The sequence below is a fragment of the Rhinolophus hipposideros genome, assembly GCF_964194185.1.
Source record: "Rhinolophus hipposideros genome assembly, chromosome: 20".
Classification (NCBI taxonomy): Eukaryota; Metazoa; Chordata; class Mammalia; order Chiroptera; family Rhinolophidae; genus Rhinolophus; species Rhinolophus hipposideros.
The window spans coordinates 6,796,940-6,821,827 of NC_138066.1; the positions used below are offsets into that span (position 1 = coordinate 6,796,940).

The window sequence follows — 24,888 nt, forward strand, 5'->3', positions numbered from 1 at the left end:
CCTAGGATCTAGAGAACATGTTGCATCTCTTTTCTACTCGCCTGTTTTTCAGATATGTGAAGATATGGGATCCGCACCTTCGCCCTACCCCAAAGCTTTATTTCTCCAGAAGAGATATCTCCAGTTCCTCCTAACATGGGACAGGGCACTTCGCCATACTGGCAACTCCCTTTTTGAATCTCTTCAGTTTGCCAAATGCCCAAGATTGAATATACATATAATACACACATAACTTCAGTAGCCTAGATTTGAACATGATACAACTATCACAAGATGACTGTGAGGCTGAGGGCAGGATGGCTTGGAAACGGGCAAGGTTGCAAGCCTGGAAACTGGAGAAATAGTTGCAGCCATTATCTCGCTTAGAACTGATGTGGAAAGGAAGTAGAGGTAGGGAATGGAGAGAGGGCGAGGTGTCTGAGAGATAAGGAGGTAAATCACAGGGCCTGGCGACTGTTGGCTTGTGAGAAAGGGATGGAGGGGAGGGAGGAGGCAAGGATGACATCCAAGTTGGAGTGCAAGGGAGTGGGGGAAGGGAATAGGGAGACGGAGACAGAGAAGAGACAAAGGTGGGAAGAGAGGTCGGCACACTACCGAACTCCAACACTGAAAGGGGAGAAGTGGAAATAGAGGGCCCAGGAAATGCAGAGTTGGTGAGAGTCGGAGAAGCAAGACAGAGCAAGGTCGGAGCAAATCAAATGCCCCAGGAAGGCCAGGTTGGGTAAGAATGGAAACAAGGAGCGAGAACCGAGTTAAGAACCGGGGATGATCGCAAAGTTTCAGCTTTGGGTGTGGGACTGGCAGTGGGGTCTGGAATAGACAAGGGAATTATCTTTCTAGCCCTGGCAGTGCTTGGCCCAGTGCCTGGAACAAACTAATGCCTCAATAAAAGTCGGTTTGGTGACAACTAAACGAATGCACGAAACGTGAATGAATGACTGAACGGCCAGCTGCAGGACACCGAAAGCGGCCACCGCTCAGCCGAGTGGCCAATCAGAGCCCGAGCCCCAGTTCCGGCCCCGCCCCTCACCCTGCCTCCGCCCCGCCCCGCCCCGCCCCTTCAGCCCAGTGGCCGCCCGCGTCTCGCCCGCCGCCCGAGGCTTGCGCAGCCGCAGGTCTCCCGGAAGTGCGCCCGGAGCCGGCGCCGCGGGCCGAGGTGAGCGCGCGCGGGCTGGGCCGCCCGGGGTGGGGGCCTGGCGCCGCCCGTGTCTGCGCTGGACTCGGCCGGGCCCCTGGGAGCGGCGGCGGGGTCTGCGGACGCACGCTGTGCGCCTGGGAGCGCGCGGTGCCGCGGCGATGGCGGGGGAGGGGCGGGGGCTGTGAGTGGACTCGGGGGTCGTGGAGACCCCTGTACCCGGCCCTGGCGCTCCGTCCCGGAGCCTGTGGGCCCCGCCGGACTCTCCAGCCACCTGTGTGGACTGGGACCAGACTCGGGCCCCTGCCTCCTGGCTTCCCCCGAAGCCTGGCACTGAGCCTGGGAGGAGGGGACCCTGATGGACTGATGCTCGGTGCCTCGCTCTCCAGGCTGCTGTGGTCGTTGGGGGCGGAGGATGCGCGGCACCGCGCAGCGCCCTGCGGGGCTTGAGCGGCCTGGAATCCAGGGCGCCCAAAGCCAGCAACCCCCCCCCCCCCCGCAGCTGACGGGACTGGGCGCCCCGAAAGCCGCCCCCACAAATTTCCAAACGTGGGCAGCTGTCCAAAGTCCAGGCCTTGGAGCTCCCCGGGTTGGAACCAGAGGTTTCCATCTGTAAACTTTAATATTTACCTTGCAGGGTAAGAGTGAGGATTAGAAATGACATGAACAGGGCCTAATGTGCACCTGAGACACAGCGTTCAAGAAACCATGACAAAGACACTTGTTCAAGACAGTAAGGCCGACTGCATGCTACTCCAGAGGGGTTTTGCAGGAACAGAGGGAGACTGACTGCAAGGAGAACAAGCGGAGATTTACAGCCAAGGAGCAGGGTGAGGGGCAGTGGATGGAAAGTCACTCCAAGGAAACATGTGGGTTAAGGGGGCGTTCTGGCTGAGACTCCGTGCCAGGAGGAGTTTGCTGAAGGCAGGCCAGGGTGAATAAGGAATTCGATCAGCTACCAAGGGAGGGGATGTAGAATTTGGTCAGATGTCCCAGGTAGAGGATCTTCCCTAAACTGGACCAGCAGGTCCCAAGGGCCAGGCCTCGTCAAAAAGATGTCTCAGGAGCGTGACCAAAGTTTGGGTAAGGAGTCTTTGTCAATAGCAGGTGCTCCGCAATTAAGGTTACTTACATATGTATGCGTAGTAGGTATACTTACCTAGATGTACATTTTAAAATTCTAATTTGGTCTAACTTTAATAAACATAACAACTATACATTTGGGATAACCTTACATTTTTTTTTTTCTGATGAGCAGATTCTTATGAAGTTTTTGGGATATAAACCCATAAACCTAATAAAGTAGTTTAATTTTGAAAAAAAGCCATTTTTCTTATTATGTGAGAGTATAATTACTAAGTCAGATTTAAATATCGTATAAGGTCTATAGTTTTTCCTAAATGTCGTTTTCCCTAAATGTTTTCTAAAGTGCTATCTGATTTTATTAGGGAAGGGGAACAGGACTTTATTGGGGAACAGTGTGTACTTCCAGGACTTTTTTTCCAAGTGAAGTTGTCCTTTCAGTCTTAGTTGTGGAGGGCGCAGCTCAGCTCCAGGTCCAGTTGCTGTTGCTAGTTGCAGGGGTTGCAGCCCACCATCCCTTGAGGGACTCGAGGAGTTGAACCGGCAGCCTTGTGGTTGAGAGCCCACTGGCCCATGTGGGAATCGAACCGGCAGCCTTTGGTGTTAGGAGCACAGAGCTCCAATCGCCTGAGCCACTGGGCCGGCCCCTAAAGTGCTATCTTAATTCAGGAACCAAATAAGTTTGAATAAGTCTACTGATCAGTCTCTTGTATCTGAATCTTGCTACCTGTTATTTGAAACTCAGGAGCCAAATAAATTTAGTGAAGGGTACATGTGGTATATTTATCCATTTTTAAAAACACATTTCAAGCTGTACATTTCTCTCTATACAGTGCTTTAGCTGTTTTCTACAAATTTTGATATGTTGTATTTTCATTATCATTTGATATGAAAATATATTTTAATTTCCTTTGTGATTTTTTTATTTGACCATAGGTTAATATTGTTATTTAATAATTTCCATATATTGGGATTTTCTACATATCCTATTGTTACTGATTTCAAATTTAATTGGACTGTAGTCAAAGAATATATACTTCAAGATTCCAGTCTTTTGAAACACAATATGAATGCATCCAATAACTGTTACATATTCATTTGAAATGAATGTGTAGTCTGCAGTTGGGTTTAAATATCGATTAGATCAAGTTGGTTGATAGTATTCAGATTTTCTATACCCTTACTGATTTTTTTTTTAATGTACTTGTTCTATCAATTACTGAAAGAAGGGCGTTAAAATCTCCAACTATGATTGAGGATTTGTTCTTTAGACCTGATACTAGGTACATATACATTTAGGGTTGTTTTGTGTTCTAGAGGATTTATTACTTTTATCATAATGAAATGTCCCTCTTTTTTTCTTGAAGTCTCTTGGTCACATACCAATATAGCCATACCAGCTTTCATTTGCTTGCTGTTTGCATAGAATGTCTTTTTCCCACCATTTTATTTCCAAGCTATCTGTGTCTTTATATTTAAAGTATCTCTTATAGACAATATATAGTTGGGTCTTGCTTTTTTAAAACTGACAATCTCTACTGTGTCTTTTAAGTGCTTAGCCATTTACATTTAATGTAAATCGTGTTAGTCTATCATATTATCTTTTTTCCATTTGGTCTTTTGGGGTTTTATTCTCTTGATCCTTTCCTATCCCATTTTGGGTTATTGAATGTTTTGTAGTATTCCTTTTGGGTTTTTTAGGTATACCTCTTTGTGTAATATTTTTTACAGCTAGCAGAATGCATCCTTAGATCATCAAAGTATAATTTACCAGAGTCTACTTTAATATTGTACCACTGTATACTTCACAATTCACTTTTATCATTTCCTGCCTCTCACTTAAGCCTTTATACTTCCTAGTTTTCACCTGACACTACCACTCAGTTCCATAAATGTAAGATTGATTGAACAACAGACTGATTCCATTTATCCCCTCCTTTGTGCTATTTTAATATCTTTTACTTTTACTTATGTTCTAGTATTTCTACTTATGTTGTTATTTTTGCTTTTAACAGTCAGTTGCCTTTTAGGGAAGTTAGAAAAAATAAAAGCATGGTGCTTTATATTTATTCATAATATATTTACCATTTTTGGAGCTCTTCATTCCTTTCCCTTCAACTGGAAGAATGTCCTTTAGTGTTTCTTGCAGTACAAGTCACTGGTGAAAAATTCTTCCACCTTATTTATCTGAAAAATGTCTTTAATTTTTCGTTTTGAAATATGTTTTTGTTGGATGTGGAATTCTGGGTTGATGGTTCTTTTTCTAGAATTTGCATTTGGTTCCTTTTATAATTTCTGTTTCTCTGTGGGAAGTCCTTTTCTCTCATTAAGACTGTATTTTTCTTTAAGTCCTCAGGCCATCTTGGAGTTGGTTTCTCTTGACTGCTTTTCCCCTTGACTTTGAGTCATATTTTCCTCTTTCTTTACTTGTATATGTCTAGTAATTTTGGATTGCATCCTGGATATTGTGATGGTACATTGTTGATGCAAAGGATTCTGTTATCTTCCTCTGAAGAGTGTTGACTTTTGTTCTAGCAGGCAGTTCAGTTACTGACTGATCAACTTTGACATGTGTTGTCTTGGTTTTTTGCCTTATTACGGCAGTTCTTTGGAAAGCCCACGGTGTTCCCCAAGTTGTTCTAACTAGATCAGACTAGACCAGTAGACTGGGTCACCTTTGTGGATTTTGTTGAGGCTTGGCTTTAGGCTTTTCAGGGCAGATTTAGAGTAGGTCTTACTCTAGGGCATCGTTTTCACTCCTAAGGTGACCTTTCTGGTGTTTCAGGATGCCTTGAGTGTGAATGAAAGCGGAACTGTCTCCATTCTCAGTGGTCAAAAACTTGCACGTCTTTCATCACTGATTGGCCTTTTGTATCTCTCTTTTGCTCTTAACCTGGTAGCAAATGCTCTCTGTTAAACCTTGCATAGTTTCACCCTGCTAATGAGCAGTCTAACCCTTGGCCAAGAGCCCACACAGACTTCTGCCTTTATCTCCATAACTCTCTCCTCTCCACTGCTCTGTTCTTCAGATTCCAGCCACTTCAGGGGCTCCAAATTCTGATCTCTGCCTCCTCAGTTTAGTTTTTATTAAGGAGACCACGGATCTCTGCTTGAGCTCCAGCTTCCTGCACCATTGTTGGGAAATTGTCCCCATGTAAGACAGCCAGGGTGATCATGGGTTTTCCTTCTCGCGGGGATTTCATCCTTGCCTGCCCGTTGTCTAGTGCTTGAAAACAGTTGCCTTATAAAGTTTTCACTAGGCTTATAGCTTTTTACAGTGGGTAGGCTAGTCTCTACTACCAGTTACTTGGTCATGATCAGAAATAGAATTCCTGCAACACATATTTATTGAGCACGTAATATATAATAACTGTAGCACACTGGCTGTCACATGAATATAAGAATGAAATATATTTACTTCACTTTTTTGTACTTTGAGGTTTTTTGTTTGTTTTAAATGATTTTGTGATATAGGAGGAAATGTTTGGGTGGAGTGGTAGGGAGATGAGATCATTGCTTCTTATACTTCAAGGAAATAGCAGCTTTTAAAAGCTAGCGTGTAGTGGGCCGCCCCGGTGGCTCAGGCGGTTAGAGCTCCGTGCTCCTAACTCCGAAGGCTGCCACAGGTTTGATTCCCACATGGGCCATTGGGCTCTCAACCACAAGGTTGTCAGTTCGACTCCTCGAGTCCCACAAGGGATGGTGGGCTCCGTCCCCTGCAACTAAGATTGAACAGGGCACCTTGAGCTGAGCTGCCGCTGAGCTCCCCGATGGCTCAGTTGGTTGGAGCGCGTCCTCTCAACCACAAGGTTGCTGGTTCGACTCCCGCAAGGGATGGTGGGCTGTGCCCCCTGCAACTAGAAAATGGCAACTGGACCTGGAGCTGAGCTGCGCCCTCCACAACTGAGATTGAAAGGATGACAACTTGACTTGGAAAAAAGGCCTGGAAGTACACACTGTTCTCCAATAAAGTCCTGTTCCCCTTCCCCAATAAAATCTTAAAAAAAAATTAAGAAAAAGAAAGCTACAGTGTTGTTCTGATCTGTCATTAAGCGAGATGCCCAAGTGATGGGGTGTTTGTTGGTGGTTGTGGGTAGTGTTATGGAGAAGTGGTGACATGTAGCTCCTTCATAACATTTAAAGATTCAACCAATAACCCAATATTAGAATTATTACATGCAAAGAAGGTAACTACATATAGTGCACAATTCTTTGAAAATATCTTATTAACTTTGCCATTTAATATTTCTCTTTTCACCATCTTAATTACTATGTTCTAAATTTTGATAGCATTCGCCATACAATAGTAATTAGTTGGTTCGAGTCTGTAGGGATGTTTTTGAGGTAGTCAGTATTTATTCTAAACCTTTTAGCCCAAGGTTAAAAATTTCCGGTGTGACAGGCTGCTTTTCATAAATTCCCAGTTTTCAACACGGCACTCAAAAGAGGTCACTTAGAAATTTCATTGCACCTGATAGGGACGATTTGTTCTCTTCAGCCTCATTTATTATGGAAGCAGCTGATCATTTCAACATTAGCTTTCATTTCTAGGGCATTGATATCTTGGTTCAGCTTTGTTTTTCAGTTTACAGACATGGATGCAGATACCGAAGTGTGTTTGCAGAAGAGCTGTTTACCTGGAAAACCACAGAGCAAATGATCCTGTGGTGCATTTCGTTCCTCTACTTGGTCTGGACATTTGGAGGCCAAGCGGGAATGTTGTAACATGGCCAGGGGGATGGTGACAGTTTAGATACAGTGTTTAGTGGTTTGCTTTGTGGCTGCAAGTTTATAGTCTTTTAAAATGGTGTGTGCACTGATTTGAAAAGATCCACACTTGATTGAGGCCTCTCAGGTAGGGCATGGGACGTGGTTCTTCCTGACAGTGTCCCTTTCCTCTGTGTAGCACTCGATCTCACTCCCTGTCTGTGTCCCTGTGAGAGGCGCTGTGAAGACCTGGTTCTCCCCAGAGGCAGCTTCCTCCATAAGCACTTCACCGAAAAGGACTTGCCAGGCCGGATGATGCCCGTTGAGCTGGGGCAGGCCCGAGTGCTGCTGCCGCCACTGGCGAAGGCCGAGGACTCCCCGTTTTCTGAACTAGATGCTGCCGCTCCAGGGCAGCCCCACAGCCCCGAGACTGCACGCCAGCGTTTCCGGCAGTTTCCTTACCAGGTGATGTCTGGGCCCCAGGAGACCCTGCGACAACTTCGGAAGCTCTGCTTCCAGTGGCTGCAGCCAGAGGTTCACACCAAGGAGGAGATCCTAGAGATCCTCATGTTAGAGCAGTTCCTGACTATCCTGCCCGGGGAGATCCAGATGTGGGTGCGGAAACAGTGTCCGGGCAGCGGAGAGGAGGCGGTGACGCTCGTGGAGAGCTTGAAGGGAGACCCCCGGAGACTGTGGCAGTGGGTAAGTGGAGGGAGCGTGTTCCGGTCTGTGTGCGAAGCACAGGGCTCCTGCGGGGGTTTTCTTTTGGTTCTGACACCAAGTATGTGGAGTTTTCCACACCAACAACCAGTTCTCCAATTCCCTGATGCCAACTGGGGGGCCTTCAGTTCTGTTCAGTTCTGACACTGAATACCTTGGGTTGGCTCAGAGCCCACAGGCTAAGAGTCAGATATGCCAGTCCCAAGTCACAAGGGCTGCCCACACTTACAACCCGCTGGCTATAAATTTGGAGGTTCCCACAATCCTCTCCTTCAATAATCTGCTAGAATGGCTCATAGAACTCTGCAAAACACTTTGCTTACGTTTACCAGTTTATTATGAAGGCTGTTCCTCAGGAATAACCAAATGGAGAATACGGAGGTTGCACAGGGCTGCCATGCCCTCTTCACGCTGTCCACCAATATCGTTCAACTCAGAGGCTCTCCGAACCCCATACTTGAGGGGTTTTTTTATGGAAGTTTTATTGCTTAATTGTTGGCCAGTGGTGATTGAAAATTCCAGCCCCTGTCCCTTTCCCAGAGGTTGAGGGGGATGGGGTGGGGACACGCTGAAAGTTCTAACCCTCTAATCACCTCTGGTGATCATCTCCATCCTGAAGCTACCTAAGGACCCACCAAGAGTCACCTCATTAGCATAAACTCAGGTGTGGTTGGAAGGGGGTCATGAATAACAAAAGTCGCTCCTTGCACTCCGATCCTTCAGGTAATTCCAAGGGTTTTAGGAGCTCTGTGCCAGGAACCAGGGACAAAGACCAAATGTATATTTCTTACTGTACCACATCAGTGTATCCCTATACCTCACGTAATTCTCAGATTCCCTGTGACTCTGAACACTTTTTAGCCATTAGGGATTGAAGATACAGTCTGCCATCCCATTCCATCTTTAGTCTAGAATGTTCGAGAAGTTGTTTGACAGATGCCTGAGTTTTAACTATCCAGTAGAAACAAAGTAGAGACTATCCAGCATAAACACAGTATTAGTGGCATTTCTCGAAGGTGTCCCAGACCTGCTTCGGGCCTCAGCTTTTGGCCCCTCTAGGATGTTTCCCTCACTGGGTCCTGCTGGACTAAACATAGAAGCTGTTTTTCTCTTTCCCATGTCCATGTCTTATGATCTATTATAGAAGGTTCCTTCTGGAGCTCAGAAACCCTCACTCTGGATCCTTCAGTAATTTGTACTATATGGTCTCTAGATCAGCATTCAAGTTCTGGGACAGGACATCTTATTCGAGAAGGTGGAATCTGCCAGCTGCCAAGTGGGGGAAGTGGAGTCCCATCTTGAAGTGATGCCTCAGGAGCTGGGACTTCAGAATTCACCCTCCGGGCCGGGGCAGCCACTGAGCCACGTCGTGAAAGAGGAGTCTGACACAGAACAAGACTTAGGTGGGTGCAGTTACTCATGGAGGCGTGTGGTGCCCTTTTGGAGAAACTTGGGGATTGTGGTTAGTAGGCCCAAGAGGGAGTTGAAAATGATAATGCTGCACAGATCGGGGGATCTGTAGAAACAGGGTAAACCTGCATGGATCACCCTGATTTGGAAATCCAAAGCCTGTAATTTAAACCACTTTATGACTGGGCCAGACATTTTAGATTTTGGTTCTGAGGAAACAGGAGGGAGAAAAATACGACTGAGACTGAAAGGTTAGAGGTAGTTGGTGTTTGTCAGGGAGCTGAATATAAGTCTTGAAATCATGGATGGTGAAACAGGTATCAGTTTTAATTTGTGAAGATTTTTAGCCGTACCATCTGGGGACTGGTTGAGGAGGGCATCTAGTTTTTCAAACTTCCTGTTTCTCACTTCAGCAATGGCTGCTTCCCAGCTTCCTGCCCAGCCTGAGGACAGGCTCCTCGGAGACCAGGACTTGGGACCCTCACTTCTCCAAACAGCACCTCAGGTGAGCTGGGTCGCCCTGCTTCTCTTACCCCTGAACCAGGCTTTGAGGGTGTGTCAGTAGTGAGGAGGATTGAAAGGGGAAGGATTCTCGCAGTGGAGTAGAAAGGACGGCTTAGCAAGGGTAACAAGAATAATACCTGTGGAATGAAACCTGAGGTTCAATATTTTTCTTAAGGCAGAATGTTTCCTAATTGTCATGTTGAGTAATGGATTCCGGGCCCTGGAAGAAGCTGCTGGGAAGAAGCAATCTTGTCTCACTCTCTCTCTCTTTTTATTGTCTTTAGGTTATGCTATGAAAAGACTATTTGCTTTTCTAGTCTAGGCCTCTCACATTGGAGTCAGTTTGACATTTTTTGAATGTTTGTATCTAACGTGGGACAGGTTAATCTCACCTGTGCTCTGCCCACCAACTTTATGGAGGCATAATTGGCAAACAATAAACTGCACATATTTAAAGTAGACAGTTTGGTATATTTTTTGACATATATGCAAACAGGAAACTATGACCACAATCAAGATAAACGTATGTCACCCCCAAAGGTTTCTTTTCCCTCCCTCCTGCCTCTCTATACTCCCCTAATCCTGAGGCAACTCCTGATCTGCTTTCTGTCACCATACATGAGTTTTCATTTTCTAGAATTTTATATAAAATGGAATTATGTCACATGTACTCCTGTCTTTCTTCTGTGTATAATGTATCTTTCTTGCTTTTAATGTTTTCTCACTGGTTTTAAACAATTTGGATATGATGTGCCTCGGAGTAATTTTCTTTATGCTTCTTGTGCTTGCGTTCATTGAACATCTTGGACCTGTGAGTTTATAGTTTTCATCAAATTTGGAAAAATTTTAGCTATTACTTATTTGTTTTTTTCTGTTTCCCCTCCTCTTCTTTGAGGACTCTAAGAATAATACACATGTGGGATATGTATAATGATAATGTGTATGCACATATTATCTCTTCAAGTTGTCCCACAGCTTACTGATGCTCTTTTCTTTCTCTTTTGTTTTGTTTTGTTGTGTATAGTTTCTACTTTTATGTCTTCAAGTTAATTAATCTTTCCTCCTGAAGTATCTAATCTGCTGTTAATACCATCTAGTATATTTTTCGTCTCATATGTGTTTTTTTATCTCTAGAAGTTTGAATTGGAGCTTTATTATATCTTTCATGTCCATACTTAATGTGTTCAATCTTGCCTCCAGCTTCTTGAACATATGGAATATGGTATGATATCTGTGTTAATGTCCTTATCTACTAATTTATCTGTTTCGGTGGATGGATTGGTCTCATTATGAGTTGTATTTTCCTGCCTCTTTGTATGCCTGGTAATTTTTAATTGTATGTCAGACATTGTGACTTTTATCTTGCTAGGGGCTTGATATCTTTGCATTCCTTTAAATGTTTTTGAGTCCCACTCTGGGGTGCGGGTAAGTTACTTGGACAGTTATACGGCATCAGAGAAGCCACTAGTTTAGGGCTAATTTTCCCCCACTACTGATGTAATATCCTTCTGAGTACTCTACCTGATGTTTCTGGATATACAAGATTTTCCACTCTGGCTGCTGGAAATAATGAAGTATTTCTAACACTGTGCAACCTCAGAGGATTATTCCCTCAGCTTCTTTTGGGTGGTTCTTTCCTGGACTTGAGTTGGACCCTCTGCAGATCTCTGGAGCTCTCTCTTGGGGCAGCTTGTCCACTCTGGGCTTCTGCCCTGCTAACTCTGTAGCCCCCTTTGCTTCCCAGGCTCAGAACTCTTTCTGCTCAATTCAGGGGCTCCCTGGCTCTGCCAGGGTTCCCCTACCAGTGCCGCTCTGGATGTTCTCTACAGCCAGTAAATTTGGGTAACTGTAGGATTCCCTTAATTTGTTTCCGTTTTCAGGGATCTCTGTTCTGCTCTGCGTAACATGCAATATCTGCAAACCATTGTTGCATATATTTTGTTTCCTTTTTTAGTTGTTTTAGGCAGGAAGGTAAGTCCAGTCCCTGTTATTCCATTTTGTCTGTATACAAAAGTCTCGGACAGGTTCATCCTGGTTATGTAGTTAACAACTATGAAAGGTTGCATTTGGATAAATATAAAGATTTTCAGGAACCTATACACCTATTCAAAATACTGTTTTAAACCTTTGGAGGACTCTTCTTGGGACATACCTTGTGAGGTAATTTAAAGTAGTGTGAAGGTGGGGAAGCCAGTAGGTGGTGCTAAATGACCAGATCTAAGCTTCAGCTTTCCAGGCTCAGAGATTTAGAAACCACATTACCACTTTGTCGTTTACAGCAGGCAGAGGGATGGGGAGCGGGCAGGGGAAGATACCTTTCTAGTGACTCCCGTGTGTCCTTTCTGCTTTCAAGGTGCCCAGAAACAAAGCTGTTAGGCAGGAGGTTGTTTGATGAAAAAGACTGGGTATGCTTTCAAATATTTCAAGCAGACTTGGAGGATTATTGTTGCTTCTGTAGTAAGTACAGAGTATTCCTATGAAAGGTATATACAGTTTATTAACATATTTTATGTAGTAGAGTTAAACATTATCTCTACATAGCATACTGACATTTACCGTGACCTGTTCTGGATAGCTTAAAGTTCAAAGATTCAAAATGCTCACCAGCAGCAGCGTGTGTGTGTGTGTGTGTGTGTGTGTGTGTGTGTGTGTGTGTGTGTGTAAAATTCCCTCTATGTAGCAGACAACTGATTAACAGCCAACTGATCAACCCAACAAAGTTCATCCCTACCCAGTCCCAATGTCCTTCCCCCAAACTAGAATAGCTATTTCCATCAGGACATTGATATTTAATGGAATCCTTTGTAAGTGAAGGGACTTTTTAAATGTAAATAATTGCTTCCCCTAATCTCTTCCAGAAGTTAGGAATGTGAATAATGCCAGAATAATGAAGTAGCATCCCACACAGTGGCACTTAATTGTTAAAAGCTGTAATTGAATCAGAACCTCACATAGACTCGGGGAGGTATGTACTCACATTCCTGTGTTTTCAAACTTCGGGAAAGGAACACAGCACAAAGAACTCTTTGTGCGAGTCAGCTGTGGCAATTTCTCATCAACCCACAAGACGGTGCTGTTGTCACACAAAACCGAGAGCATTTCCCCATCAAATCTCATACTTGGCCCGCCCTTCCAGAATAGGAATTTAGATTTTTCCTCCTCTTATAAAAATGAGAAAAAGCAAAATGGCTGCAGTTGGTGTCTTGCCTCTTAAGTAAGGGTTTTATTCAAGCAGCGCTAGCTGCTTGACGGTTCCTTGAGTAAGTTGGTGGCTTTCAGCTTGAGGTGCACTGTTTAGAGCAGGGGTGTCCAAACTTTTTTCAACGTTTTTCATCAAGGGCCATAGGTGGTAAAATACACAAACAGCCAGACCACTCACTCGAGGTGAAGTACGTATTGCCTCACCTGGTTTATTTAAGTAAACTAAATATATTTTTGGAATTTGCTGCGGGCGAATTAACAATGGATTGCGGGCCGCAGTTGGCCCGTGGGCCACAGTTTGGACACCCCTGGTTTAGAGCCTCCTGAAGCATCTTTCCTGGTTTTGGAAACGGCTGATTGTGGCCCTTGGGAATTTTGATGGCTGTATTCTTTTTTGCCTTGTACTGTACTTGGCAGCTACTACTTTGATGCCCACGGAATAGACCCTGTATCCACAAGCCAGGCAGCCAATCACATCACGGCGCTCTGCCTTCCCATCCTTTTTTTTGTCAGTGCGGAGCAGGGATCTGTGTTCTGACAGCGAAGGCCGAGAACTCCCGCATTCAGCAGGGTTTGCTCCAGCTGTTTATTTGCAGGAAGTTGTTAAGGTAGCATCATTCACAGAAGGTTAACAAAATAAACTGCTGACAAGTCTTACTTTAAAAATGTAAGTTAAAATTTATATTAAAAATGTGGTTATAGTTAATAGTTAAATTTATTAAGGTCACTTTTCACCCTAAAAAAATTCAACTCCTCCATTTCTTTGTTTTTCTCTCTCTCTCTTTCTTTTTTTCTTAGTATCTGCAAAAAGGTTAAAGACTTTTTGGTGTCTCCATTCTCTTACAACCATTTCCACTTCCCTCTGATATGCTAGGATTGAGAATGGCTTCTCCGAGTAGTGTATTATTTGTAATCGGAAGTTGACTTCATCTTCTCCTTCTTCTCCTCTTTTCTGCTCCCTGTAGCCTGACTATTCATGACAATAATCCGTGGCTATCAACTTTGGGGTTTCTGAAAGTGTACAGAATCCCTTAATTCTCTGCAAACCCGTGGGGTGAGTCTGGGAGATGGAGTATCCCATAGGACACCTGTGATCGTAATAATTGCATCACCTCCTCAGGACTTACTGCTAAGAGCTGTGTATTTCACACAGGCAACATACACAGAGGGACTGCTCTATCCTGGACGGGCCCCCGGGACAGTGGAGTCCTTTTCTCGTGGTGCTCCTGTGCTAGTAGAGCCAACTCTTAATTAAATACTCTTATATGTATGTATATAAAAAAGATGGGGTATTCCGTCATATACATGAACATAAATATTTCATAAACTGTGATGAATGAAAAGTACAGTGTGCTATGAACAGAGATGACACCTGCATTATTTCTGTTGAAGCCTCCCCACAAGTTTTGAGTTCAGTACTGTCATGAAGTGTGGACTGAGGCCCAGAAAGGTTCAGTGACTTGCTCCAGATCACACAACTGGAAAGTGCAGAACTGGGATTTGAAACCCAGTATGTCTGCCTCTAAAGACTGCAGTTACTCACTCTGCTGTACAAACTGAGTTTCTCACAGGTTTCTGTCTTCTTGGAGGGGAGATTGAGATTTGAATTCACGAAAGTAGACCCTACTTAGATGGCATTCTCAGTTTTGAGTCTCCACAGTCTCCAGTTCCATGAGAAAGGCACGTTTGGGGATAACAGAGGGACACCTGGCTCTAGAGAACCCACCAAATGTCCTTCTCACTGGGAAGCAAACTGATTTAATGTTAGACCTTAAACTCAGAACTATCAGATTCCAAGTATGTATGGCTGCAGCGTCTCTCTCTTCTTTGAATTTCATGTTTCACAGCAAGACTTACAACTCAGTTGACTTCACTGGTGATTCTTCCCACTTTTTCACCGATTTGCAGTTGCTTTCCTAACAGATACCTTTTTGTTTCTTTTCCCTCTTGAATTTACAGATTTTAATGAAATATTGGGACTGTTTACATGCCTGTTGTTCAGGGATCTCTACGTGAGCACTGGAAGAGTTAAAGAAAAGGACAGTACAAAAAGGGCTCCTGCCTTCTCTGTTCTCCACTCTTAAATACATGCAACTTAATAAAAATACAGACCCTAAAACCTAAGTGCTTTCTAACCAGGGCAAGAAATCCTGATGTGGGGCCTGTGGTTTCCCTTGGCCTTTTCCTTTGAAGCACCTCCCACGATTTCTTACTTTTTCTGCTGGCCAGGATCCTGAGGCACTCTTTTCTTCTCAGCCTCCTCTATGCAGGGAAGGCAGGCTTCAGAAACCTTCACTGGAGTCACAGCCTTGTATTTTTCCTAGGAGCAGTGGAGGCACCTGGATTCCACTCAGAAGGAGCAGTACTGGGATCTCATGCTGGAGACCTATGGGAAAATGGTCTCAGGAGGTGAGGGCGTGGGTTAGCCTGATGGAAGGCGGGGGGAAGACTGTTAAGCATTTTCTGTGTACTCTTAGAGACAGCTTCTCTACTTGAGGCTCTCTGGGTGGAGAAAATCATTAGAGACACCGTTGAGAACTGGGGTGAGTTGGAGGTGGCAGAGTTACAGTTAGGATTTCCTTGTATTGAAAGTATTCTGTGCCTCAGAACTGTCGTGGGTGCACTGCACACAGTAACTGCTTTAGTCTGTGACATGGGTGATGGTATTCCCTCTCTTAAGATGATGAAGGTGAGTGTCAGATTAAGTCACTTGTTACATAGCTTGCAGGTGCCGAGTTACGATGGAGCTCAGTTGTGGCTGGCTGTGAGTGCACGCTCCTTAATACTAAACTACCCTGTCTCAACTGACCATTGGAGGGTCATAGTCATGACCCTTCCACTAGCCTGCCAGGTGGTGGAACTCTTCCACCTGCCCAGACTCTTCTTTTTGTGAAAAGAAGCATACGTGCTGGTTATTCTGTGAGTGCTGGTATCTTTGAACCTCTACATATCCTTCTAAGATGAGTAAACTTAAGGGGTAACTTTCATATTTCCTTTCCCACTCAGGGTACTCCTTTGCAAAACACTTTGGTCCCCAGTCCCCGCTACCCCATGCATGTAGGCCCACATATTCTCTCTCTCTAGCAGGCATTTCCAATTCCAAGCCTGACCTGACTAATTCAGCAGAGCATGGGGAAGAGCTGGCAGGACTGCACCTTCATGCAAGACCCACCTGCATAGGTGAGTGATCTTTCATTGGTCAGAGCCATTTCTGATCTGTCATTAAATTGGAGGCGGTAGGGGAGATATTAGGACTTGGTTTCTACTGCATTGGCTATAACCAGCCCTGACCTGGTCAGTCTAGTCTGAATACCCAGATTGGGTTGTCTCATCCCAGGCTATAGGGCTATTGACACGTATAGTTAATCATGGAAGAAAGACCACACATTGAATCTCCTGCCTTCAGTCTTATCTGTTGTGACAACTGCCTTTCTCTGAGAGAGTTAAGATTAGTACGGATTGAGACCACTACAGATATGGGAGAATTCTATTACCAAACAAAAAAGATTATGTAACAGCCATTGGAACCCCTCCTAATAAGAGGGTTCAGAGTAACTAGATTTTCCTTATTCTGGTTATAGTGAATAGTAACTAACCCACCCTCAACAAAACAAAACAGACATAAAAACATGTTTTAGCTAATCTTCATGCACCTGTCATTAAACAGCAGAAACAACAAATACTTCCTATCAGTCATGTATTTTAGGACGGGGGAGTAGAAATATGAACTTGTTCTGTTGTAAAGCAATCATCCTTTGCCTTCTGCATTCTTCTAAAACACTGCACTTATGTGAAACCTTTCTGTCCTATACACATACACACACACAGTTTTACATATACAGAAGACATATACTTTCATGTATACAAAAGATCCCAGAACCTTGGAGGAAGAAAAGGACGAAGGATGGGAACTGTATGACAAACCATTTTTTCCCCGCAGTGGGATCTAATTAATTATTTTCCTTTGCTAATATACCAGAGAGCAAGTATCAAATGAGACATATGATTTTAATTTTAAGCAATGTATTTATCATAATACTATTTCACAAGGATTCCTTTGGAGGAGCATTTTTCAAACTGTATTTCATGACCAATTAGTGTTGGTCATTTCATAGGTTGCAGCCATCATTTATAATAAATGATAAGATTGAACAGAAAATATCAGAATGCAAATAGAAAATATTAGATGTCAAAGCAGGTAGTGTTTCAGGAGATTTTTGTTCCAAATATGTGTGTATGTACTGCAATTCAACATAAACATATTTCTTATTATGGGTAGCAGACAAAAAAGTTTGAAAATATTGCTTTAGAGTTTGTTGCAGTAGGATTTTTCTTTTAATAGACTTTACTTTTTTGAGCAGGTTCACAACAAAATTGAGTCAAAGGTACAGAGATTTCCCATATATTCCCTTGCGGTAGGATTTTATTTGTTATGTGATACACAGCAACTCACTATATCTCCACTCATTCTTTTTTTCTTTTTTTCCCCTTTCATCCCTTCTGCTGACATGGGCCCATTAGATCTTACCTTGAACCAGACTCTGGAAAATCTACAAAGCCAGCCTGCCTTGATAATGCCATTTTAGGATCCTGAGAGAGCATATGTAGAAAGCAGGTTGAGGAAGTAGCAATATGCAGGGGAGCCTGGGAGGGAATGCCTAGCGGATAGGACCCCTGCGGGAAGTTGATGTAGGAGTTCAGGTTTGCAGGGATGAGACCTTGGACCCCTGTGGAAGCAACAGTGACAGGATGGGAACGGACTGGTTCATTCGAAAGGGTAACAGTTAGCTGCTCTGCCAGACCTGGACTCAGACTGGGGCCGAGTCCCAGGAGAGCACGTGTGTGCTATTGTATTTGACCCTATGGAAGAACAGCTCCTACTTAAAACAAGCCGGCAGACGAGGAAGCCTCAAAAACACCATTTACTCAGACCTCTAATCAAAATCCCAAGGCATTAAAAAATTATTTGGAAAAATGATTCTTAAGTAATTATTTGGAAGAATACTGCAAGAATAGTAAAGTTTTAAGAGTGTTCATCAATATTAGAGCTATAACTATTAAGACTGTCATTTAAAAATCATTAAAATAATGGGATACTGATGTAAATAGAGGCACAGACCAATGGCACAGAAAGGAGAGCCTAGGAAGAGAAGCTGATCTTTATAAGAATTTCACATATGATGACAGAAGCAGCAGCACAGATCCCTCAATGAGCAGTATCTGGAAAAGGGACTGTTTGGGAAAAGGAATCAGTTTAAATTTGATGTATGTCTGTATCAAAAGAAGTTGGAAATAGATGAGAAAGACATAAAATATGAAAATAATAAAGAAGAAAATGGGTGACTATTTGACTCATTGTCTGGATGGAGAAGGTTTTTATAAGTATAAAAGCAATGGAAAAACTCACTAAGGAAAAGATTAATAGACGAGTATATTTAAAAAGAAAAAAATACAACTTTTACACATAAAAATAATGCCAAACAAAATTAAGGTAACTAAATGGGTGAAAAACATTTTTCATGAACATGACAGATAAATGATTACTTTTCTTAATATAGAAAGAGTTAATTTAAGTTGATAAGAAAAAAATGACTTTCCCAATTAAAAATGCACAGCAGTCTCAGAGTATGAAAAATAGCTCATAAATGTGAAAAAAAATCATCCTTTAAGGAATTAAAACTTATAACATGAAAAACCATTTTTCAGTGGTTTAAATGGAAATTCTTTTTAAATCTTTTTAAAATATTCGATCCTTAAGTATTAACACTCTCCTTTGCTCTGCCCAGCGTCTCATACCAGGAGATGGCATAGTCGTTCTGGAAATCAATTTGTCAGTAAGTGTCAGGAGCCTTAAGGACAACGTTTATACCTGTTGACACAGTCATTCCACTTAAAGGAACCTGCTGTAAGATACTGATCAGAAATGTGGGCAAAATTTTCTGAAGGAACATACTTCTCACAGCGTTATTTATAATAATAAAAACACAATAAACAACTTAGATTTCCACAGTAGGAGAACTCCTGAAAAAATTCTATGTTTATTATGTGTTTTTTATACATCTCCACGATGGATCATTACTCAGCTCTTTAAAATGATATTTATAAAGGATTCTTTAAAGACAAGAGAAGATACCTTTGCCTGTTGAGAGGAGTATGTTCTAACGCAGGGGTGTCAAAACTTTTTTCAACGTTTTTCACCAACGTTTTTCACCAGGCCATATGCGGTAAAATACGCAAACAGCCGGGCCACTCACTGGAGGTGAAGTACTATTGCCTCACCTGGTTTATTTAAGTAAACTAAATATATTTTTGGAATTTGCTGAGGGCCAATTAACAGTGGATTGCGGGCTGCAGTTTTGACACCCCTGGTCTAAAGCTTTGTGAGTTAAGAAGTTCACGGCTACTTCTCTAGCACACGCCTGGGTCTCTGGCAGATAACTGAAAGATACTAGTGCAGGACAGAGAAAGACAAATCACTTCTTTAGGTCTATAGGAATAAAGTAATTGATCAAAACTGAAAAGAAATTCGATCACAAAAATAAAATCTTTACTATATGCATCATGAAGCTTTGATAATCAGAAACCCAAGTTATGAGGAGAAAAACAAAATTTTAACTGTTACGCGAGTTAATGAAGCACAAGCGAAGGCTGAATTAAAGCAGAGGCTGAGGGGTTTGCTTTCACGCCACAGCCTTACCGCGCGTTGCAACCAGGGTAAAAGGACACACTGCTGCATTTCATGAACGTTGTGTTATTGTGAATGGGAGAGTCCATCTGGAGTTGATAAATCTACCTAATCTACAACTTAAATGCTGCAAAGTAAGACAAAGAACTGTATATACAATATAGTACTGATTATGTCAGGAAAAAGCACACACGTACATATGTATGTACAGGTTAAATAAAGACTGGGAGGAAATGTATAGTCTAGTTGTTTCCTCTGGGTAGTATGGTTAAGGTTGATTTGACTTTCTTCTGTACACTTTTCAAATCCTTTTTAATGATCATGTTTATCTTTTACATATGTTCATATAAAAACCAATCATTTGAAAAGTGGCACTCTCATATAATACACTTGTTTTTCATGGGCCTTAATAAATATGCCTGTAAAAATAGAACTGCCTTATGACTCAGCAATTCCCCTTCTGGGTATTTTATTTGAACAAAAGGAAAACACTAATTCAAAAAAGATAATGTGCACCCCCATGTTCATTGCAGCATTATTTACAATAGCCAAGGTACGGAAGCAACTTAGGTGTCCATCGACAGATGACTGGATAAAGGTGTGATACACACACACACACACACACACACACACACACAATTATAATGGAATATCACTGAGCCGTAGAAGGGAATGAAATCTTACTACTTGCTACAGCATGGATGTACCTAGAGCGTATGGTGCTGAGTGAAATAAGTCAGAGAAAGACAAATACCATATGATTTCACTTACATGTAGAATCTAAAAAACAAATGAACAAACAAAATGAAACAAAGTCACAGATAGAGAACAAACTGATGGTTGCCAGAGGGGAGGAGGGGTGAGAGGGGGGCAGAAAAGGGGAAGGGGCCTAAGTACAAACTTCCAATTATAAAATAAGTCATGGGGATGCAATGCAGAGCATAGGGAATGTAGCCATTAATAGCGTAATAACTATGTATGGTGGTTACTAGACTTAGCGCGGTGATCACTTCGTAAGGCATATAAATGTCTAATCACAATGTTGTACACCTGAAACTAACAGGTTGTATGTCAACTATAAGCTTTAAAAAATGCTTATTTGGGGGTCAGAAAAGCGCTGTGGGAAGTCTCCTCTGCTCAGCTCCAGAGCTGAATCACTTAGCCTGGAGTCCAGCACCAGTGACGTGACTGCCAGGCTCTAGGCTGGATGATACTTTTCTTCCTCACTAACTGATGCTCTCTTGGCTAAATAATTGTTTTATGATGACTCTTTTTGACATACGAGTTACAAAACAGGGCATACGATTTACTGAGCTACTTCAAATCTTCTTTCTTCTTTCAGGAGATAGACAGGAGAATGACAAAGAGAACCTAAACTTGGAAAATTATAGGGACCAGGAACCTCCAGCTGCCTCCTGTCATGCCTCAGAAGAGGCATCTTCTCAGGCTGCTTTGAGTGGTCTCTTCAGTGAGGATGAGCCAAGACGCTTTGGAGAAGGAGAGACTCTTCACGAGGCTCAGGAAAACCTGTGGGACGAGGGCATAGGGGGACAGCTCTCTCCTCAAGAAAGGAATTCTGGGAAACAGCTAGGTCATCATTTGCCTAATGCTTATCCAGGAGAACTGTCCATGCTGTGGCTTGAGGAGGCCAGAGAGGCCTCCTCGAGAGGGCAGCTGAGAGCCCCCATGGCCCAGAAACTCCCCACCTGCAAGGAGTGCGGGAAAACCTTTTACAGGAATTCTCAGCTTGTTTTTCACCAAAGAACTCACACTGGAGAGGCATACTTTCAGTGCCCCACCTGCAAAAAAGCCTTTTTGCGGAGTTCAGACTTTGTGAAACATCAGAGAATTCACACAGGAGAGAAGCCCTGTAAATGTGATTACTGTGGGAAAGGTTTTAGTGACTTCTCAGGATTGCGCCACCACGAGAAGATCCACACAGGAGAGAAACCCTATAAATGTCCCATCTGTGAAAAGAGTTTTATTCAAAGATCAAACTTTAATAGACATCAGAGGGTTCACACAGGAGAGAAGCCTTATAAATGTTCCTGCTGTGGGAAAAGTTTCAGCTGGAGCTCGAGCCTTGATAAACATCAAAGATCCCATTTAGGAAAGAAGCCCTTCCAGTAGCCATGCTTTCAGCCCGTCTCTATCTCCTGGTCCATTAAAAAGTATTTCGTTCCATCGGGAGAAATTGCATCTCCTAGAGGGTGTCCCTGGTCTCTTTTCTGCATGGATTAGAGAGGAGAGTACCTGCACGTGGTTTTGGACTTGGAGGATATATTGGCCTGTGTGGATTGGATTTCACGCTGGTTTCCTTTCTTGCTTATGCACCAGGAGGAAGAATAGTCACCTTTCACCTCATCTCTTCTTTTGGGAAGAGATGGGGGAAAAACGATCCCTTTTAGAGAGCTCCCGTTTTAGAAGTGCTGCCTGGCAAGAGTTTAACTGGATTAGCCACAGCTGCTGCTCTCGGGAAGAACCTCGGGTCAGCCTTTTAGAACTGGAGTTCTAGAGCAGGCGTTTGTACAAAAGGGGGAGCATAGAGGGCCAGTGAGCTCACGTGTTCTTTGTTATGCGGATGCAAAATTAATGTCGACTGTCCCCATTTTAAGTCAACTTAGCAGACTCTTATTTGTGTCTGAAGCGTCCACTGTGTGTGTCTGGAACTCAAAATACATTTTCTCATAAAAGACCCTAAATGGTAGTTGAGCAACTAGATCATCCCGTCCAAACCTATCGAGTTTATCACCCAGCTGAACAGGGTAAGAAAGTGCAAGCCTGGTGCCCGGATGTGACAGCGTGGCCAGTGCTGGGCATTCTTGGTCTCAAGTCTGTCTCTGGTGTGGGACAGACAGAGCCCACCTCCCACTTGCTCGCACATCGCAAGCTGCCCCTCTCTCCTGGCACCCCCCTCAGGCTATCATTTTTGCCCAAGTATTCTGCACTTTAAAACTATTATCTCTATTATTTTGTCTGTAGGTGTTAAATGGTAGGAAGAAATCACTAGTACTGATGTAATTTATAGTATTGTGCAGAGTTTTACTAACACACTTATCTAACCTACCCACTGGTCCTCGTCTTCAAAAGTCACATACCCCAAAGTGTCCTGCTCTCAGGTCATGAGACTTCCTCCCACTAGGGTCCTCCCCGGGCCTGTTCTATGTCACTGTTTGGGTGAGGGTGCGAATGAGACGGACAGCGCTATTTCCCTGAAAACGTGAACCTATAAGTGAGAGACGGCTGGTTCTTGGCAAACAAAGGAAGGACATTGCTGGCTGATGAGAGACAAAACTGAAGTTGAAATTTCTGGATTCCAGAGGCATTTGTTAACTCTCACATAGCATGAAGGTGAATCAGGACTCTCTTTAGGGTATGCAGCAACGCCAGGGCAGGAGGCAGGAAAACCATAGAGGCATTGGCATTACATTCTGCATTCTGCATACGTAGCAGAGATTTGTAGGATGGAGGGTTTTCCATTTTAAATCAGTTCTCAAAGTGTGGCTCTGGGACCAGCAGCATCGGCAATTTGTTGGACTTCCCAAGTCAAAATCTGAAGGGCGGGGCCCAGCAGTCTTTCTCTGAACAAGCCCTCCAGGGGATTTTGACGGCTGCTCAAGGTAGTAGTTAACCCAGAAAATGTCTGCAAGGATATGTGGGAATGGTGGTCCTAGAAGCTATCCTGGGCCCTCCCAGGCTCTTTTTACCAAAAAGCCTCCCCATAGAGCTCTCTAAAACTCATTAAAACGGGGGTGGATGGAGGCTCCTTGGTATCCCAGAGCAAATTTATTCCAGAGTAAATGCTAGAAAACTTTTAGGTTAAACAGCTTTAGGTGAAGGGTTTCTCCTTGGCTCCCTCTTAATGATCTGACAGATGACAGAGGTATAGGAAACAACCTGTCATTCAGTTATGTTCTCAGCAAATAGATGTTAGATAAAAATTGATTGAATGGATATGTGAATTAATGAAGGATAAATATATATAGTCAGAGGGTGCCAAAAAAATGTAAACACATTTTAAGAAAGGAAAAAACTGGATTAAAATTGTAATACTCAATATACACTGATAACGAAAGATGAACACGTAGCATGTGTATACATTTTTATGGCACCCCCGTTGATCACCCTTACCCCCTAGAGTAGTGGTCAGCAAAACATGGCCCACCACCTGTTTTTGTAAATGAACTCTTTTTGGACTGTGGCCACACCCATTTGTTTATTGTCTATAGCTGCTGTGGGGCTACAGTGGCAAAGTGGCAAAACAATATGCCCTGCAAAGCCTAAAATATTTACCGAGATCCTTTACAGAAAAAGTTTGATGACTTCCCAGGTCCAGAGTAATGTTTCTCAAAGCATAACGTGCACACAGATCACCTGGGGAGCTTGTTAACATGCACACTGATTTACAGGCGACACCAATGCCACCAGTGTACGGAGCAGCTAGGGGCTCAGGCAGTGAGAAAGGTGCCGTGTAACCATGCCAGGTCCAGGTGTTTGTTTCTCCCGGATCATGTATGACGCTGCAGCTTTCAAAGCCTGGGCCACACACAGCTGAAGAATAAATCCTTTTATTAGGCAGGGCTCAGTGTTATGAAACGCCTCGCCTAGCTCCTGGGTCCACAAGGCCCCAACTCAGCCTCACCTTAGGCACTTCTCTCCGAGTTCCCTAAAAGAATGTTACCGAATTGGGAGTGCTGATGCTTTCTTACCTTTCTCTGTCTGTGGTTCCCCCCACACACACACTTATCCCTCTGGGCAGTCTCCAGCCCAGCCTTGTTTTCTCAGAGGCTCCGCAGGAAGCTAAATCTGGAGAAGCAAAGCTACTCCAGCCAGAACCCACTTCGATGGCTTCTCCTTAGTTTTCAGGTTGAAAGTCCACACGTAGGTGGGTCCCCGCTGACAAGTTTTGTACACAGGACAAGGATAGACACTGCGGCAATCCTGCTTGTCTGCAGGAATGGCCCTGATGAACACCACAGGCATGGGGGGTGTCAGATCCTTCAGCTTTGCCTCTGCAATGATCCCAGCCTGAGGACGAGAACACGAGAAGAGCCACCTTAGCTGAGACCCAGAGCCCAGCCAGCCAGCCAGCTTTCTCCTGGCAGAAGATCCAGGAGATGCGCCTGGCAGGGCTGGCTGTCTTTATGCCTAACCCCTCACAGGTTCTCCCAGTAAGCCACGATGGAATGCATGGGGAAAACATACTGCTGCGGTTCTCTGGCCGAAATCACCCTGAAGGAGAGTTCGGAAAGCTGATATTTGTGATACACAAATTAATCCCTTTGAAGCTTGAGTTTTATTTTTCATTCATTTCATAAGGTGACATTTCATATCGAATGTAACCATTTGCCAGATGTCATGCTAGGTGCTGGGGATTCAAAAATGAGTAAGACACAGCTACCAGCAAATACTTTGGATTTTAAAGCTTTGGTTATGTCCTGTT

The 24,888-nt window shown here is 43.5% G+C and overlaps 2 protein-coding genes across 16 annotated transcripts in view; one reads left to right on the forward strand and one right to left on the reverse strand.

The window, feature by feature from the left end:
- The first annotated feature begins 1,082 nt into the window (after positions 1–1,082).
- Positions 1,083–24,197, forward strand: ZNF18 (zinc finger protein 18). Of its 12 annotated transcripts, none has more exons than XM_081027611.1 (8): positions 1,118–1,156; positions 1,773–1,965; positions 7,125–7,627; positions 8,859–9,048; positions 9,469–9,560; positions 15,085–15,169; positions 15,845–15,940; positions 20,788–24,196. In XM_081027611.1, exons 3-8 carry the CDS (start codon positions 7,238–7,240, stop codon positions 21,573–21,575), a joined length of 1,641 nt encoding a protein of 546 aa, XP_080883737.1. In that variant the 5' UTR covers positions 1,118–1,156; positions 1,773–1,965; positions 7,125–7,237; the 3' UTR covers positions 21,576–24,196. The 12 variants fall into 12 exon arrangements, with proteins under 12 accessions (XP_080883728.1, XP_080883730.1, XP_080883734.1 ...); XM_081027603.1 differs by having other exon boundaries at positions 1,135–1,156; positions 15,091–15,169; positions 20,788–24,197; XM_081027602.1 differs by lacking the exon at positions 1,773–1,965 and having other exon boundaries at positions 1,083–1,156; positions 15,091–15,169.
- Positions 23,999–24,888, reverse strand: part of DNAH9 (dynein axonemal heavy chain 9) — a 319,243-nt gene continuing 318,353 nt past the window's right edge. For all 4 annotated transcript variants that reach the window (XM_081027600.1, XM_081027598.1, XM_081027597.1 and 1 more), the window contains one exon: positions 23,999–24,473. In XM_081027600.1, coding sequence (XP_080883726.1) covers positions 24,246–24,473 — 228 coding nt within the window. In that variant the 3' untranslated portion in view covers positions 23,999–24,245. The remainder of the gene's footprint in view (positions 24,474–24,888) is intronic.